The sequence below is a fragment of the Pyxicephalus adspersus genome, chromosome Z, assembly GCF_032062135.1.
Source record: "Pyxicephalus adspersus chromosome Z, UCB_Pads_2.0, whole genome shotgun sequence".
In the NCBI taxonomy this organism is placed as follows: Eukaryota; Metazoa; Chordata; class Amphibia; order Anura; family Pyxicephalidae; genus Pyxicephalus; species Pyxicephalus adspersus.
The window spans coordinates 25387351-25406253 of record NC_092871.1 but is presented as its reverse complement, the minus strand read 5'-3'; the positions used below and the strand labels follow the sequence as shown (position 1 = coordinate 25406253).

Below are 18903 nucleotides of genomic sequence, written 5' to 3'. Positions count from 1 at the left end.
AAGCTTATATTGGGAAGCACTTTGATATGTACCATTCGGTTTTATTATCAACAAATAATGTTATATTTTTCAGAGTATCAATAGGTAATCAATCAAATTATTAGTATAGAACAAATCATCACTGTACCTGGCAATGCTTCTTTTGCCTACATAGCGGAAATGGAATAAGCAGGCCCTGCAGATAACAGAGAATTGAGAGCACATTATTACAATGGACAGAATTTGTATCACACACCAGAGTTAAAGTACTAGATAAACATTGAAGTTGCTATGGATATCTAAATAGGATCATATCCTGTGCAAGTGCAATAAAAGGCTATACACAGCACTTCTGGGCAGGACTGCAGACTCCTATCACATGATTCTATGTGTATTAACACCAAAACACAATGGTGGCATTAGGTCACATATTAACACATGCAAGCATGGTAAGTCAATCAATGTGTCTCCCTAAATGCATCTGCTTTACAAGGAACACCTCAACTCATCACTGTGATTGTATTTGGGTACCAGTAAGAATTTTACATGATACATTTTATACATTTTTAATACAAACAACAGTGCTTTTAAATAGCCTGGATTTGCAACAAAGTTTTCAAAACTTTACTTTTTATACTTACTCCAGAAGTGTGAGAAAGTTTAACAGCTCTTGGGGGGACATTTTATTCCAATAGCTAACGAGTGAATCTATAAATAACAAATAATGAAACTGTTATTTTTCAATGCTTCACAATGCGGCAGATCGCATTCTGGATCTATTGTTGCTGAAGCAATAAAAAAAAACTCACGCAAGAATAACACACAGCATTAGTGGAGAGAATAAACAACACAATTACTTCCTTTGAAGGGTAAACATGCTCCTACAAACGTCTATGAAAGAAGTACAATAAAATGAATAATTACAAGTGGAGCATTACAAATGGAAAGGGCACATTTTCTTTGGCTCAATGTTTCTTTTTGGTAAATGGTGAATGTAATACCTCCTGGGGATTCTAAACTTAGGTTTTTAATACCCAGATCTACAATGTTCCCCTCTTAGGATCATGACCTTCCTGCTGCAGGGAGAGAGGAGACCCATCTACAAAAAGGTGGAGGCTATTTGAACTACTTAAACAAATCTGGACTTTGATTTGACAAAGCAAACAAAGCAAACTTTGATTTGACAGACATTTTAAGGTAGTGAATGTTTTACATTTAAAAGGTAAAGAATTTTGTATATTTAAGTTAGTTAGTATAGATTTTTAATAATAAAATTAATATCTTTGGGCATTCTTGGTGATCACTAGTAGATGACCTGTCTTCATGAAAAGTTTGTTACAAACAGCTTGTTTATGACAGCTCTGATCTGTCAAACCAGAGACAGATGCAGTTTTAGGACATTCCACTAGGGGCCACCTGAATATAATCCAAGATTCTATTCCTAACAGCATTTTAAGGTAAAAAAAAAAATATATATTGGTTTATACTCGAGTATATTCTTCAAATTTAGATAAACTATTGAAAAATTGATAGATAACAGGCACCAACCTTCTGAAATGACTCTGATGACGTACAGATAGCAGATGAGAAGGCTCTTTATCTCATACGAGTCCAGTCTGGTATAATGGGACACACTGCTTTTAGTGGAGCTTCTGCGCATCTAACGAGATCAACAAAGAGTAATGTGAGTTTGGTTATAGTTTGTATATGTGTTTTTAAACTATAAGTGGGTTGGTTATCTAGAACAATAAAACTGTTATTTATGTAACACTGGACAATGGTTGGAGGTTAGCAAAGGATTAACTATAAGGTTTCACAGTAGCAATGTAATTGTTCTGCCTAAAGCCGCATACACACGTGCAAAAATAGGAGTTGGAAAGGATCTTTTCAAGGATCCGTTCCAACGACTAGCACTGCACGATGCATGAGCGAGTGCTGTACATACAGCACTGTTCTGCTCTATGAAGAGGGAAGGGGGAGAACGACAAAGCGGCTCCCTGCTGTGCGCTCTCTCCCCCTTCCCTTGCATTAGGATTGTTAATCGTCCGTGGATCCGCCAGGGTGGTTGTTCAGACGATGGACGACTGGCGCTGTGCACACGCCAGATTCTCGCCCGATATCGGCCCTGAGCCGATGTGTATGTAGCTTTACAAGCACATATAATGAATGTCTAATAAGCTGTTTTCCCCTTGACAGAGGTCTCAAAAATAACTACTGCTCTGCAGCTACAAGTACATTTATCACAGACAGCCCCAGTAATGTCCTAATACCTACAATACTGACCAAATCCTATGATAGCATTATGGTATATTGTGGTTAATAGTGTTTAAGGTGTTAAATAACTATGTATTGTAAGAATGTAGGTAAATACTTGTGTGGCTTTCTGCATATATGTGGAGGTGCAGCCCTTCTTCAAAATACACTGCCTGCTCATAAAAAAGGCACACACTAATATTTCATTGAGCTACCTTTAGCTTTGATTATGGTAATTCGACATGGCATTATTTCAATAGGCTTTTGCAATATCACAACATTTTTCCATCCAGAGATACATTAACTTTATGACAAGATCTTGTACTGATGATGAGAGAGTCAGACCAATAGATAAAGTCTTCTCCGGCATTTCCCAAAGATTATCATGGGGGTCTGGATCAATCCAGACTGGCTTTGGCCAATCAATATGTTTGAATGATGTGTCATGCCCCCCTGAACTAATCTATCACAACTGGGGCCGAATTAATGTTGGTATTGTCATATTGGAACAAGCCCATGCCCTCGGGGAAGAAAAAATCAATTGATGGAAAAACCTGGTCAGTATATTCAGATAGTCAGCTGACCATTAATTTTTGGGGCATATAATTTGTTGAACCTAGACCCGACCAACTGATGCAACCCCAGATTTTTGTTGACCAACCTGTGTATTTGCAAATTATCTGATGGTCAGGGTTGTATATGGGGTATTCTGAAACTTCACATATGAGACACTGACTGCAGTATTTCAACAAATCTCTTGGTGATTTTTTTGTAAAAAGGATACTAAAAAGTGCACTGCAAACATGTTCCACAACCATCATCCTTACATTTTCACTATTCATGCTTTGTTCATTTGTTGCATCCCCACAAATCGATCCCCGCGAGTCTTCTCTTTTCATCATGCAGCCATTGGCAAAAGATGAACTGTACCCTTCAAAATAAAATAGCTATAATTAGATATTAAAAGTCTTTTTGAGTTTAGTGCATGTGTGTGTTTAGCTTCCATATTCTCAAAATGTTGGTCAATCCCCCCAATGATGGTACACATCAATAAAAGCTTGGTTGGGGTTTTTAATAATTACCCAATTTATTCAAGGCTAAAATAGTAAATCCCCCAAGAAGCCGTGATCTTTGTCTAAATCAGCTATTCTCAACTAAGATTCCTCCAGAGTTTGCTTGGAATTTTTCAAACTGTTCCTAATTATACTACTACTTAATGATGTCTGCATATTTCTGGTGCCAACATCACTTGGTAGAGCCAGCTGTATGACTTTTTAGTTGTTTATGGGGGTGGTGTTCTAGGCAAAACTATAAGATAAACATTCTGACTACTAGCTTTCCCCCAATTACTTCTCAATAGTTTTACCTGGAGTTACCTAAGACCCCCAATAAACTAGTTTCCTCAGGGGAAAAAAGTTGGGAAAGGCAGGCTGAAATAGGGAGTAAAAAATGAGATGTGTGGAACAATCCACCAGCCAAGTTCAAAGTGTAGAGAATTCTTATCAAAACTTACTGTGTACTTAAGGGGTGTCGAACTCAAATACACAGAGCCAATGCAGGGCTAGAACTCTTCACTGAAAAAGAGCCGCTACTAAAATTTCCGGCATTACTTACGCCTATAAAACAGTCCAATGTGGGGCCACGCATAGGCAGAAAGCCCACTGGTCTATAGACGCGAGTGATGTTGGAAATTGTAGTAGCGGCACTATTTCAATGTAGCGGAGGCCAGCTGCAGTTTATATTTAGGATTCTTTTGGGGCCATAAAAAAGGACGATGGGGGCCAGATTTTCCACCCGGGGCCAGAGTTTTAAAGCCCTGGTGTACTTCATGTTGCCTTTTTACATAAATAAATATATCTTATCAACTGTGAACAAATAATGCAGTGTTTTGATTTATGTTTTTCCAATCTGCATATGCATTTTGTAGGTTGGAAAAAATATATGGCTTTATTGTTGCATTGGGATTTAATTGTTGTTTAATACATAACATTTTGTGTGTGTGTAAAATTATTTATTGGTATCTTAATGTTGAAATGTGAGAAACAAGACAGGTATATATTTATTGGATCCAAACAGAAGATAGAAGGAGTGTAACAGGACACTGAGGGGCAAACTTAAACTACATACAATAACTTATCAAAGCAAGAAAATAATATCCAGAGAGAGAACACACATTCAGCATTGTGGGGAAGCAAAAAAAAATTATACTCCTGACACAATTATACAAGGGTTTTAAACTTGTACCCACAAACATAACATTCTTTATCTGATTCAGCTGAAATATATTTTACTCCAAAAATAACAGACCAACACTAACCTGTGTCTCTGTCCATGATCAGACTCGACCTATTGGATGGGGTGGAGAAGTTGTAAATAAATGTGTCTCTGGAGGCCTGGAATAGAATTATTGTTGTGTTATTCATTGAATAATGAAGAGAAGTTTGTTATTTTGGTACATCCACTGTATATTATATAATGTACAATGTATTAATAAAAGTCAATTTGTTCAACTAAACATATACAGAAAAGCTAGGATTGCAATTTTAACAGCCCTAACAACAAATGTAAGTTTTTAGAGCTATCTAAAGAAAACTACAAACCAGTCTTTTTTTTAACATGATACACTTAGACATTACACAACTTTAACTGTTTTACATTGAAAGCAGAAAGTTGACTTTCAAGGCAGAATTAACTCTCTTCTCCTAAACATTTGCCATTCCATTATTACCAAACAAAAAAATTGTTCTAAACTCTAAAAATGTATGGAGAGATAAGCTTCTAATTGCTCTGTAAAGGAATTGTTCTCCAATTGCTCAGTAAAGGAACCAGGAAGCAACAGAATTTTTTTTTTTATCACATGTACAGCTCTCTATGTGAACAAAATACGACATAATTGGTGGCCAAGAACTAAGTTTATTGTGAAATAAAGAGAATTGTGTGTTTCTTACAATGACATTTATTGTATGCTATGCCAGGCAGTAATTTTGTTTTAAAAAAAACAAATAAAGTTTCTATAAGGCAATCTGTTTGCAGCTTGTTATCGTGACTGCTCCTGTCTGTTAACGTTAGAAGAATCTGTGAAATGCTAGAATAGTGAGCTGAGACTGCTGGAATGATAGTCCCTACACCACCTTTCATAACACATCATGCATTGTTGCAGCTCCTAGACAAGTGATCAATTTTATTACCCAGCATTTTCCTGCACCAAACAGGGCTGTACAAAAGAGCACTCCCGAGTGGGGCCGTCATGTTGAAGAGCAGCATGAATGACAATAGAACATGTTTTTGTCTGTGTACATTAAGCATTAATAAAACATCTTTCGTAGAGAAACTTACAGAAGCTGACATTGGTGTGCAATGGTGCAAGAAGTCCCTTCCAGTAAACCTGGAGACATTCTCCAAAAGCATCCCCACCAGAGGCAGGTAAAGCTGCCCAATTTTTGCTTGTTGGTTCTGAAAAACAAGACAAACAATTTTTACATTTATTGCGCCTTGAACTAATTTTTTATGGGAAATCTCTGATATACGTTTATTCAAGACTTGTTTGTATTCCTGTTTTATTATTTTCAACATATTGTTCATTTATACTATAGTACCTTTCTATACTGAGATGGGTGAAAGATCCTCTCTAAAGGCTATCCCTGTTCTTTTTTTCTCCTTCTTTCTTCCAGCACCCCAACCATTTTTTATTATACTCAACCAGACTCCTGCTGCATTTGCCTACCTGTAGTTACACAAAGATTCCTAATAGCCCTGAAAAAGAAGCAAAGCTTTTGCCTGTTGTATCCCCTGTGCCTGGTCATTGAGGCCATGCAGTCTGTGTTCCACAAGGAACCAGAAGGGATTGTGTCCATGTTGTGGCTCACAATTTTGGCTACTTAATTATAGGATCCCTAATTATCTCATCAATTATGGGCAACTGATGTGGTGGAGAGATTCATACCACCGGTACTTAATTATGGCACATTGCTACGGGTGAATCCTGCGTATGGCAGTGTTATAGATCAGGTGCTTTGCTGACATTTTGGTTCATGCCATAGCTGGGAATGACTGCATAGAGTGGCTACAAACTCTTCTGGCCTATTAAAGGACCTCCTGAAAACCAGGGTATTTACTGGTGGACTGCTGCATTACCAGGCCTGACATTTGCCAGGCAAGGTGTGTTTTTCCTCAAGGGCCAGCAGGTTAGTGCCACTGTTACACAACCTTGGCTAGCTGGCATGGGTAAGTCATTTCTTGCCTTGTGCTGAAGAGTTGATAGAAGCTCTAGGCCATGTAGCTCCTATTCTCCAGGCATAAAACATACACCACAATAGAATTTTACTTGGGATGTTGCATAGGCTCTAGGGCACTTTGGGTAGGCTGCTGGTTCCAAGGAGTAGGAGATAATTGAGAAGGTGGGGCACCTCTCTCTCCACATGTATGCCCCAGATGACAGAAAATTTACCTAATGTGCAGTTTGTAGCATCCCTGTCTATGCTCACTAGAACATTTTTACATGGACATGTGCACCCCACCACCGAGGTGTTTTTATATTAGGTAGGACAGTGATAGAAATTTTTGTTTTCCCTATTGCAGATTGTATGGTCCCCAGAAGAAGAAATGAGGGGGAGTCCTTTTAATAAAACCTGGGCTAGTAGAAAAGTTTTTGTCTTTACCTAATATTACCAAAGCTGAAAAAATTTGAGTATTGATAAACATTAAGAAGTAAAAATGAATTAAACAAAAAGTATTCATTTAATTATTAATAATTTAATTCCAAAATTAGCATCCCTGTCCACATTTCAGTAGAATCAATTTTCAGATGGTGTCACATTTTATTATGGTAAATAATACTGAAACTTGTCAGTTAATCATTACCTTGTGCTGATACCTGTTGTCAAATGCATGTTTGATCAGCAGATGTTTAAGTGTGGAAATTGCAGCATATCTGATGTCACAGCTGTCCTGCAGGGTCTGTACCATTTCTCTCAACAGAAGGCCAACCAAAAAGTGATGCTTGCAGTAATCATCTGTCAAACTGCATTCAAGATTAAGATCTACATACAAATAACACAACATAAATCTAGTGTTTAAAACACAATGTCAGGACCTAGATTACAGAAGCAATTGAGAAATGAAGAGAATACTATAAATGCGTTGCCAGGTATACATGACCTAGCAAATCAGAGTGAAAGAGATTGTGGAGCTTATATAGCAAAGTTGAGAAAACAGCAAGAATGATGTACCCACAGCATCCCACAGCAATCAGTCAGAATTCAGATTAATAATGTCAAATCACTGAGGCATGAGTTTTGTTTGCTAATTTTTTTTGCATTTGGCAAGTGGCAGTAAAAAAGCTTTAAAAAAGTATTATAAAAGTGTGACTCGGCAAACCTGCTCCCCCATGATAATCTATCTTCTCCAGTCTCGCAGAGCTTTCAAAAATTTGTCCCAATGTGTTTTATGTGTCAACATGTCAGTAAAAGGAGTATTCAATGCAGTATTTCTATTGCTTGTTTATACCTTTTTTTTCCATTTAGCTTAAGTACTGAGATCTGTTTTGATATTATCCTCCTTTCATTCTTTGTACAATAGCATAAAGACAGCAGTAACAGCTTAGACTTTGCATCTTATCCATGTGCTGGCAGAGAATATGTTGACAGCATAGTTGAGCATAGTTTATGATTTATTAGTGTGTTGCTGTTCTGTAACTGTTAAGTCAATAATCTGTGGGAGAGCAGGTGATGTCAATACTACCGCTCCTTGCTGCTTCCTGTTACTACTCTGTTGATGGTGGTTATTTAAAACAATGTCTTTAAAGTTCCACAATTAAACACCTTATAAATACTAAGGTCTACACCAACATCAATAAATAATACCAAGCAATATTTAACCATGGTGAGTGTATTTTAACTGTGCAAAGCTTACAAATATGTTTTTTATGTTTCTGGTCCATTTGTAAACTGAAGAGTTCCAATAAGAAATCAAACTATAATGTCTAAGAGTAGACCGAGGGATGGCAAGTTTATAAGAAGTGCAGTCTTGTGTGGGAAATAGTGAAGAAGGAAGGCTGAAGGTAAAAATTACCTGGTTGGAAAAGCAACCCACTGAGTTCATTACATGAAACCAAAGAGTATAGTTAAACAGACAATGTGACAAACGGGAATCCATATGTCATTGGACTGACTCCAGTAAACAAAAATTTAATTAGGTGTTAATAGCTACTGAATGTTTGCTAGTTTTTTTATATGCATCTGACTCCTTTATAAAGACCCCGGAAAAATAAGTATGTGTTCCTCACTTCAAAAAAATAATTTAGCTAAATGTCTTTTTTTTCCCTCAAATGGTATAATTTGACTCTGTAGGAAAAGAAGTGAAATTTTGGCCACTCCAACCAGATTTCAAATGGTATTATTCTAACACTAATAAAAAAATGGCAGCTAAGCTTTAATTTACTGAATTCTTTCTTTCTTTTCAGCTTAATTATAGGAATCAAACTCAAAACAAATGTGACTTCATTGGCAAAGATGAATCATTAGGCTAAGGTTAGTTTCAATGGATCCTCTATAGTAAGGCCATCCCAATACCATCAAGTACTGTGTAAATACTACACAGTGTGAAAATTCCAAAAAGTCAGTAGAAGCTTTAATTGTTACCCACTGCTGGGAGGAATGGATAGAAGGATTGACAAAAGGAAAAAAGTTGGGGGAAGAGAAGAAAGAAGGAGGACAAAAGATACAGCAATACACCCAGAATTGGGTTTTGTATGTCATAATTGTTACCTGTAGCCCACAGCCCAAAAAACGAAGCAGCAAGCATAAGAGACATGACCAATCTAAGCAATAATTTTGGACTGATGTGGGGCCATATTCTTAGGAAGGGGACTGGATATCAAGGTAATGTTACAAAAATGAATATAACATGGCCATGAACATAGGCAATGAAGAGCTAACAATATTTAGGACGGGGTTCGTTCTGGCCTAATGCCCCCTGGCCGATCCGGATCAGCCAGGGGGTTTGAGGAACTACCGGAGCTGGAGCCGCCGGAGCTCCGGCGCAGCCTCCTTGCTGTTGCTCCCCTATTTACGGATGCATACAGAGGAGAGGGATTCAACTTCAGGGGGTGTTCCCTGGGGGGCATTTGTGTGGGGCTCAGAGTCCTCCCCACCCCTGAAATGGCCTAGTGGCCATAAAAGTTTGCAGACCCCTGATTTATGATATAAGCAACAAAAAGTCTACATGATTTCAAAGCAATAGTATTATAAAACAATAAGTTACATAATCAGCTTCTATAAAATGAGGCTACAAGCCAAATGCTGATATCCATCATGCAATATTGTAACATCCAAACTATATGTATAACCAGAGTCGTCCTTAGGTTGCTTAGCATTGAAATGTGAATGTTAACTTCAATTCTCTCACAGCAAAACACTATCCAAGGGGTCTGCAAACATTGTCATTTCAAGCTCCCCCTATCATTAGTACACAGGGCTTGCTTGTGGAACTAGCAGTGACATGTGAGGTCAGCCACAGATAGTCAGCCATAGACAGTCTGTCTATGTTATGAATAATACAGCAAATAAACAGACAAGAGGGAAAAGCACTTGGAGTGCCAACCACAAATGGGTTCAAAGGTCAAGCAGACAGTAAGTGCCTTTTGCATATTTGCTCCTTAAGTGCACGTATATTTTAAGTATACAAAACCGAAGCTGTAGAGCTACAACAATGTACAAATTCAAAAGGTGTTATTGTTCCAAAAAGAACAACCAGAGATCTGATATCCAGGGTTGGCTGGCACTATCTGTCAGCAAACAAAAAGATAGATATATAAATATACATTTTGTATAGTCCCAATGACCAATGGACAGCTAAAGAACATCCCAGACATCTACAAATAAATTCGTGAAGCATTTAGGGTCACATCTCTGAGCATTTACTCAATCTATATTTCAAGAACCTTGTTTTCAATATTTAGATAGCGTGAGAAAAAGTTTAAATAATCTGCCTGCTTTATTTCTTTATGTGACCTCACTGGGCAGATTTCTCCACATCTCCCGTGTGGTCATCAGCATGGGAAATAATAGGAATCTCCTCAAAGGGGATTCAGAAAGCAATTTATATTGCTTTTTTGTGTGTTTGTTTGTTGGTGGGATTAGTATTAGTTGGGATTGTTTATTGTTAGTATTTTTTTGGTGCCTGTGGCCTTGTTGGCGCCCCTTTACTTCTTGTGTGGTCACTTAGACAAGAAGACACAGAAAACCTGACATTAGTTTTAGATCTTCTACAACTAAAATGGAAAATTTTGCTATAGTTGATTTTTTAAATTATTTTGCTTGCTGAACTAATTAGGCGCTTTTCAATATCATGGGAAATAATAGTGGCATATGTATAGAATACCGATCCCTATATTGTTGTATATACTTAATTTATAAATATAGAAGTAACAGGCAGAGATGACATTATATGAAGTTTTGGAAACTCTTTCTGTATTGTAAAAATGAAGCCAAGTACCTGTGTCAATTCTAGCAATCCATGAGAGTATTTACCACCCTGTTATGGTTTGCCTACCAATACTGTATTGGAAGATGCCTCTACCTTCTTCATAGAAGGCATTATTTTATGGCCCCACTTGATGTGGAGAACTCAAGGAGGATGTGGCCACAGTGACCTTAGTAGGAATGAATATGTGGAGGGGGAGTTATTTTAGGACAAAAGTTTTTGGGGGAAACAGCATAACTGTACTTTGTTTGAAAGTTACCCTTTGACATGTTCCTTTATGTTCTTTCACATTTCAGCAAACACATGCTTATTGTTTATACAATGACTGGCTAGAAATTTTGCTCAATTGATTCATTGATTACTGGTTAGATATATTAGTAATAAGACTGGAAATGTGCTCTGCAGTTAGTGACATTAGTCAGAAGCACATGACAAGTGCTGACAAGTATATAGCATCTAATTTTTAAAAGTAAATACATTCTACTAAGCCAACCTACCTACAGAGCCAAACCACTCCACAGCATATGATAACAGATCTAGTGGCATTGTGAAAAGAAGAGGTACAAGTATCAAAACATGGAATCAGACTTCATTTACTGAGTATACATAAATGCATCAGGTCCTGGTAACATTAAGGTGTGTGTGGTGGTGGTGGTGGGGACCTAGCAAGATGGAAACCTAGCACTTAGAGTGCCATGTCAATGGGGAGCCGATGATGATACTAGACAATGAAAAGAGTGTCTGACTGCATAGAAAACTTAAGTGGATTGCCATTGTTTTTTTTGTTTCCCTGCTTCCAGTTCAATTTTTCTTGCTCGATAATCGGCTCCGGGCGGATATCGGGCGGGAATCTGGCGTGTGTACAGCCCGCGTCGTTCATCGTCCGTGGATCCGTCCTGGCGGATCCACGGACGATGAACGACGAGCGATCTTAATGCAAGGGAAGGGGGAGAGCGCACAGCAGGGTGCCGCTTCATCGCTCTCCCCCTCCCCTCTCCATAGAGCAGAACGGTGCTGTATGTACAGCACTCGTTCATGCATCGTGCGGTTCTTATCGTTGGAAAGGATCATGAAAGATCCTTTCCAACTACAAGAATTGCACGTGTGTATGCGGCTTAAGCTGGAAACTGAAAATGCAGAATAACACAGTACAGCTTACTAAGGTCTGTAAAAACTAATTTGTTGTTGCCAGCTTTCAACATTATTGCTCTTATTTTGCATTTATAAACAAGCCAGACAGGTAGAACAGGACTTCCATTTTATTCCACAAATTTCATATTCACTCTATTTACAAATAGTCATGCAGTACTGAAATATGAGACTGTATGTCATACATGGAAAACAGTACATTCTTTACGTACATGCAAAGTATTTGCAATTAAACCTGACATAGACATTATTAAATAGTAAATAAGCAAGGTATGCATTGGTATATACATATGCATTGACTGTCCAAAAAAGTCAAACTGTAATACTTTGTTATACCAACTTTAACTATCAGTATGACATACATTCACCATTATTTCCTTTCAATAAGCTTATGCAATGTCCCAACAGTTGCACGATCTAGCACATTCATTTCCAACCTTCCCCATTCATCTATTGAATTTAAGCTCTTTCAATCATCGAGGTCTTAAATGTGGGTGTTACCTAGGGCAGCCTCCATGCAAATGTAAAATATTTAGAAATGCCCAAATCTACCCTTCAAGGTAATTTCAGAATTCCTTCCAAAAGCCAGTCTACTCTATGCATCATGGATGCTGTCTTGGTTTACGGAACCTATATATATATACATCTATCTGCTGGCTTCTCCTACCAGCCATACTCTTATTTGCATAGAGACGTGCATGGTATGTGATAACAATGTTAGGAAATTGGAAAGATTAGATATAAAATGTTATTAGCATATCGATGAGGGTGGAAGGGGTAGTATGTTGATGAGGGGCAGGGAGGATCCAGGGAGGAGAAAAGAAAGGCAGATTAAACAAGTTCTCCAGTTAGTCACTAAGCCAATAATTAGTTTAAGGGACAAGTTGGAAGTCTCAAATGGGATCTGCCAAGCTCAGCTATAACAAGAAATTATACATTTTTGAGCAATGTTTAACTCTCTACATCTGTTAATCTGATCATTTGTTTAAACATACAGTATACCATAGTTTACTCTAACCTAAACCATATTGATAAAATGTGAAATATATATGTTAAAGATCAATTGGGTTGATTGAATAAATAAATATAGGCTGTTTTTCTAACAAAGTGAATTTTCCCTGTGCAAGGGATTTTTCATTTACTATTCTTTGATACTTCAGCATTTAAAACCAATCTTTTCAATCTTACCTACCTGTTTTCTTCTGTGTTTTAATCCCTTACTACTCACCAACCCAAATCCCCCCTCCTATTGTGTGTTACTTCCACCTCCTCTTTGATTGTAAGCTCTACTGGACAGGGTCCTCTCCTCCTTCTTTGTTAATATGTGTCATTTGCAACTCCTATTTAATATACAGCGCTACGTAATATGTTGGTGCTCTATGAATTTGGTTTATAAATATTTATTTTTAATAAATAAAATACTTCCACAACTAGAAGGTGAACACATTAGAAAAATAAAAAAGGTAAATATTTTAAATTAGGGATTCAGAGGGTTATGCTGTACTACACAGTTTCTTCCTTTGGCACCCAGAAGGAGCAATATTCATTACCCTAGCTGAGAGATTTACAGATATCCAGGCTACGCAATAGCTTTGCCAAGCCTTTTAAAGTGGAGAAGCTTGGAAAGCGCATACCAGTTAAACAAGGTTTGTTCAAAGGATTACAATAAATAATGCCATAAAATATGCCAGCAAAAGTATCCAAAACTGAGTGTTCATAAACTTTATGTGATGAACAGTATACACTTCTATCTGGAAATACACTTTCCTTTATGTAAATATTTAAAGAAAGTGCTTTGCATGGGAACCATTGACATCTAAACATAACAAACTTCCACACATAATGTGTGAATAAAAAAAAAACAAAAACAAATCTGTTGTTGGAGACGCTTGTCCCTAATATACTCATAGGTAGATTGAACACAGTGTCAGAAGTATGTGATGATTCTTTCCTGGTACCATGTCCAGAATGGAGGACATACATATTGGAACCCATATGTAATGACTCTGAAGGGAAATAACTTTCTCCATCAAATCTGGAGAATACTAATTAAAGTTGTTGGTTCCATGCAGCTCCAAAGAGGTATATTTATCAGTTGAATGGACATGGTCACTAAGATTGATTAGCCAGTGAACAGCAACTTTCCCGCTACCTGTAACTTTGAGGGGTGTGTATGAAAAAATTATGCATACTGAATTCATACACATTGGCATTTGTGCAGACCGTAAGGTACACTGCAGACACACTTTGCTGGTGGTTGTCAGTAAGTAGCCAAAACGAATGTATTTATTAAAGTGGGAGTAAACCTGAAAAAAAAAAAAAAAACACTTACTTTCAATCCTGCAGATCAGTCTATTCGTCAAGAGGTTTCTTCCATTGGGTCCTGCGTCGTCCCAGTATCTCTCTTCGGCCCGTCACAGAGGGAGCGCGGGGTGCATATATATATATATATATATATATATTCATGTCAGTCAGTTAATGCACCTCATGTACATTTTGGCTTTCATCCTTGGCAACAGTACAATATACCCACACGGCACTTGACTGCCTAATAATTACATAAAGCAACTAATTTTGTGTTTTATGTCCATTTAAAGGTATTGGCCTGCACAGAAAAAAGCAGCAATCAGTAAAAGCCATATAGAGTAAAGAGGTTTTTCTTATTTTTACCTTGGACTCTCTGTAGCTTGGGCTTGGCGAACGTCATTGGCAAATTTAAAGGAATGAAGTGCTCATGATTACAGATGGTTTGCAGAAACTCAAATTTGTATTCACTTAATATCTATATAGAAAGGGAAAAAAATAATGTTACATGGAATTTAGTTTTGGCCTAATAAAACTCCAGATCATCCTGTTCTGTAGGACCTACCAGATTTCTCATAGACTTCTACTTGATATGTGACCTTGCATAAGGCAACCTTCCTTTCATGCTCCAGTATAGGTAGATTAGGCTATATTAGTTTCAGTGGAAGCAATGCATTGACCAGTAAAAAATACTTGCATTTTTAGATAAATGTTCATACATGAAGATACAGAAAACTATAGGGATTTATCAGGAGTGCTTTGTGTCATGTTTCTTAGGTCAACTTCATAGAAAACCTTTTATGTTTGGACTAATCTTATCCTGGCTGCTAATTTATAGTTTTGGATAGGACAGGAAGGAGTTATCCTACTTTTTTAAAATCACAAGCAGAATGAAGAGTAATTAGAACAACTTTTACAATGTTACTACTATCAATGGAGAAGATTTTCTGCTTGTTCCGGTACATCAGACAGAGCAGGAAGAAAACAGATATCCCTTAAAATGGAACTAAATCCAAAAAGAAAACTTCTACCCTGCTCGTGGTGGCTTTTTGCTTAAGCTGCACTGCACTTGCAAATAGACCCAGGCACTAAGAACAATGTAACTCTTGTGTAAGTAGAAGAGCTCATCATAAGAGGCTATTCAATGGCCGAAGAAAATTGCTGTTGACCCAGAAGTCTGTGCTGTGCATACTGGCTGAACATGGCAAAGGCTCCCCCATAGCAAGGAGCATTTGGTTCCATTTTAAGCATTTAAAACCTTATGGAATATCTAAACCAAATTTGCATATTGGCATCTAGAATAACATGTTTATTGTTCACAAATCTGCCTTGGAAACTCCCAGAAACAAGATTTCTAACTTCTCCCTTGCCCTCCCTTCTATTTTACTCCAAGCAGATAGAGTAGCACCAAGGAGGACTATGAAGTCTCCATCACTCCATAGAGTAAAATGAGGATAAACATGAAGAATTCATGTCATCAGTACTATGATGCATAGTACATGCATATGACAGCATATGATAAGTACATGATGATGAGTACATACCGATGACAGCCTTTCTTGGGGGAACAAAGCTTGGAACTTCTACAAGAACATGCTGTTCCAGATACAGAATAAACTGACGAAATGTGCAACTTGTAAACTTTTACACATAGCTGAAATGTCACTTTTCAGTCATTTTAGCTATTAAAAGATTCTTTAATCTTGTGTATATGCATCTGAAGTTAGCAAGTTAAATGTTACTGGCATGTTGAATTTATATTGTATTTACTTTAATCTTGTGCCAGTATTCTATAAATGATATTTATATGAACCTGGGACAAAACAACATCCTTCTTTTATTAAGTGCAACTTTAAATCTCTTACAAAATAAATCAGCTTTGTTCTTTTCTGCAGGGATGTTGGGATAGTACTTTAAATATGTTTATCATTAAAACAATGTTAAGGTAACGGCTAATATTACAATGTTTATGCAGAAACTGTTCCAATATTTGATTGCAACTGACCATAGAAAAAGTCAACACGTTAAAAAAGTAGTTGGTTTGGTAATGCAAATCAGTATACAGGGGATTACAATCTGAAGTGTTCTGTTTTAAAGAATTCAAGGTAAAACAAAGGAAACCTATGCTTGGCTTAACTTTTTTTTTGATGAGTGACCGTTGTTGATGAGTGAAATATAAGCACAATGTTAAAAGCATAAAGTTATGTAAATGGTGTGCTTATATCCTGAAGACAAAGATCTGTCCCATGTCTCCTGCACTTTACTACTTTAAAAGTGACCTTACTGACCAACATAGATAGCCAATGAAATACAGAAAATTCAACATTTATGGAAATCACATGCAAAAATGCCATTACAATCTATATATGCAAAGTTTTATTGGCTCTGTTTTAATTCAGTGCATAATAAAATTTGCGTAGGATTTGGATAAAAGTCAAATTTTCTGCATCTCATAGCGCATTTCTATTAGTCAACAGTAAATACTTTAAACAAATAAAGATTACTTATATTTGCCAACCCCCCCCCCCCTTCTTTGCTTTATCATTTTCCTATTTGTTATCCTGCTAAAAATATTAGTTTTTTTTTGTTTTTTATTATTTACATAAGGCCAAGAAAGGGAAGCCAAGGTTTCAGGTTAAGGCTGTAGTGATGTGTCTTTTAGATAGGGAAGTATTTGGGGGTTTAACTGCCACACTGTAGCGCTAGTTAATAAAGAACCAGCATTTCCACATTTGACAGCTGGTACTGGTACTACTCACCACCCTCATTCATTCTCTGCCACTGGGAGAGCCTACGGGTAGCAGTGTTTCACTGGCATGAGGAAGCAGTAACTGTCTAAAAAATATCTAAAGTGTATAAAAAACCCTAACAATAAACCTGTCTTATGACTTTTTAGTCTGGTATTTATACATTTAGAATTATTTGTTTTGTTTGATATGTATGAAAAATGCAAAAATAACTGATAACCTTGTCAGAAACTTACAGATGTCCTATGTTTGTTGCACTCTCAAACTTACCTTAGGGTCCTTAAGACTGAAGCCGGACATGTAGTCATTGATGATTTTGAAGACAAACCCTCTGTCCATCAATGTGAGACATCTCTTAAAAAAAAAAAGACTTGTAGTCAAGCCATGGGTATCTCAGACAGAGCTGACAAAGCAGATTAGCATTCCAGTATAGCAGTGTCAGCGTTGTCAGCGCAAAGGAAAATCTGCGGGAGCCATAGCAGGATTGCCAAGCATGTGTTATTACTAACAGCAGTCTTAGGGAGACACCTAAACAACATGAAACCTCTTAAGTTAAATACTGACATCAATCTAACTTTATATGGTGGAGGTCATCAGTCTTGATTAGATTTTTTTTCAGGTACCTTAGTAAAAGATTCTCATCCCAACCCCTCTGTATTCAAAATCAAAAGTTGTGAGTTCAACTTATATATTGCAGCATTATACAACAAATGACCAGCAGTAGGTTACCTTGATCTTGTTCTCCTCTATCAGGTATAATGCCATGGCTTTTGCCAGTGCTTCAAAGAAAAACCATGAGTACTGCAATGAGAAAGGAATATTTTAGGCATACATTGACAATACAATATTTATTACTTTTATTAGGATTGCTCTTTTATAATTTATTACACTGGGGAACAATTTTGAACACATTTTTGTTGACTTCAATTTTTAAGCCTTTTTACACTAAAATAGGTATGCTGATTCTGAAAGTGCAGTTAGTTTTCTTCTATCACGTCAGTTTTTTTCTCTACCGCTTATCCTAATGCGATTACTGTAGCGCAGATTTGTATAGGCTATTCATTTAAACGCAAGACAGTGTGGTCAGAGGTTGTGCGCTGCTCTACGTAGTGAATAAGCCAAATGTATTTTTCTACTTACACACATATTTCCTTTCTTTCAGATCATGTCCAGCTCTGCTGTTTTTCGTTGTAAGTGCCTAAACATCCCTGATTCATTTTGTTATATCTGTAGCAGTTTCACCATTCCCAGTCAAAGGGAGAACATCAGCACATTTGTAGAGCAAGCCGATTTGGCATATTTCAAAGTTAAACTTGGTGATCAAGATAAGTCTTGGGCCCCTCATAAGGTGTGCAGTGTGTCAAGGGTTTACGGAAGTGGACAAAAGGAACATGTGATAAGATGCAGTTTGGTATACCTATGGTTTGGCGAGAGCCAGGAGATCATTTCAGTGACTGTTACTTTTGTATAGTGAAAACTTCAGCATATAACAAGAAAAATAAATGTAACATGGAGTATCCTAGTCCAAGAAAGGAATTGGCCTTCAAGATCTGCTCTAAAACCAGGAGATCCAAACATTCTACATGAGCCACTTGTTGAAAAAAAGAATATTATATTCCTGCCTCTGCACTTGAAACTGGGTCTGATGAAGCAGTTTGTTACAGGAGACTGTTTCACGTACCTCATTTTGGCATTTCCTAGCCTGTCATTTGAAAATAAGGCCGGTGTGTTTGATGGTCCACAGATTCGGCAGCTTATCAAAGATGAACATTTCATAAGGACAATGTCAGAAGTAGATAAGCATGCTTGGTTATCATTTAAAGCCATTGTCAAAGACTTTCTTGGAAACACACGAGCAAATAATTACACAGAAATTTTCCAGAATCTCTTGGGGAGCTACAAAATGCTTGGTTGCAATATGAGCATCAAGGTGCATTTTCTGCATTGCCATCTCACTAACTTCCCGGAAAACCTTGGTGCAGTCAGTGAC

The 18903-nt window shown here is 37.2% G+C and overlaps 1 protein-coding gene across 1 annotated transcript in view; it reads right to left on the bottom strand.

Annotated features, from left to right (window-relative positions):
- Nucleotides 1–18903, bottom strand: part of DOCK11 (dedicator of cytokinesis 11) — a 149761-nt gene that overhangs the window by 67807 nt on the left and 63051 nt on the right. Inside the window, exons 27-37 of the mRNA XM_072431514.1 lie at nucleotides 17643–17714; nucleotides 17537–17565; nucleotides 17184–17283; nucleotides 14533–14644; nucleotides 7093–7271; nucleotides 5569–5685; nucleotides 4550–4625; nucleotides 3060–3163; nucleotides 1528–1639; nucleotides 621–687; nucleotides 128–175 (exon numbers count right to left, since the gene is read on the bottom strand). Of these exons, the coding sequence (XP_072287615.1) occupies nucleotides 128–175; nucleotides 621–687; nucleotides 1528–1639; nucleotides 3060–3163; nucleotides 4550–4625; nucleotides 5569–5685; nucleotides 7093–7271; nucleotides 14533–14644; nucleotides 17184–17283; nucleotides 17537–17565; nucleotides 17643–17714 (1016 nt within the window). The remainder of the gene's footprint in view (nucleotides 1–127; nucleotides 176–620; nucleotides 688–1527; nucleotides 1640–3059; nucleotides 3164–4549; nucleotides 4626–5568; nucleotides 5686–7092; nucleotides 7272–14532; nucleotides 14645–17183; nucleotides 17284–17536; nucleotides 17566–17642; nucleotides 17715–18903) is intronic.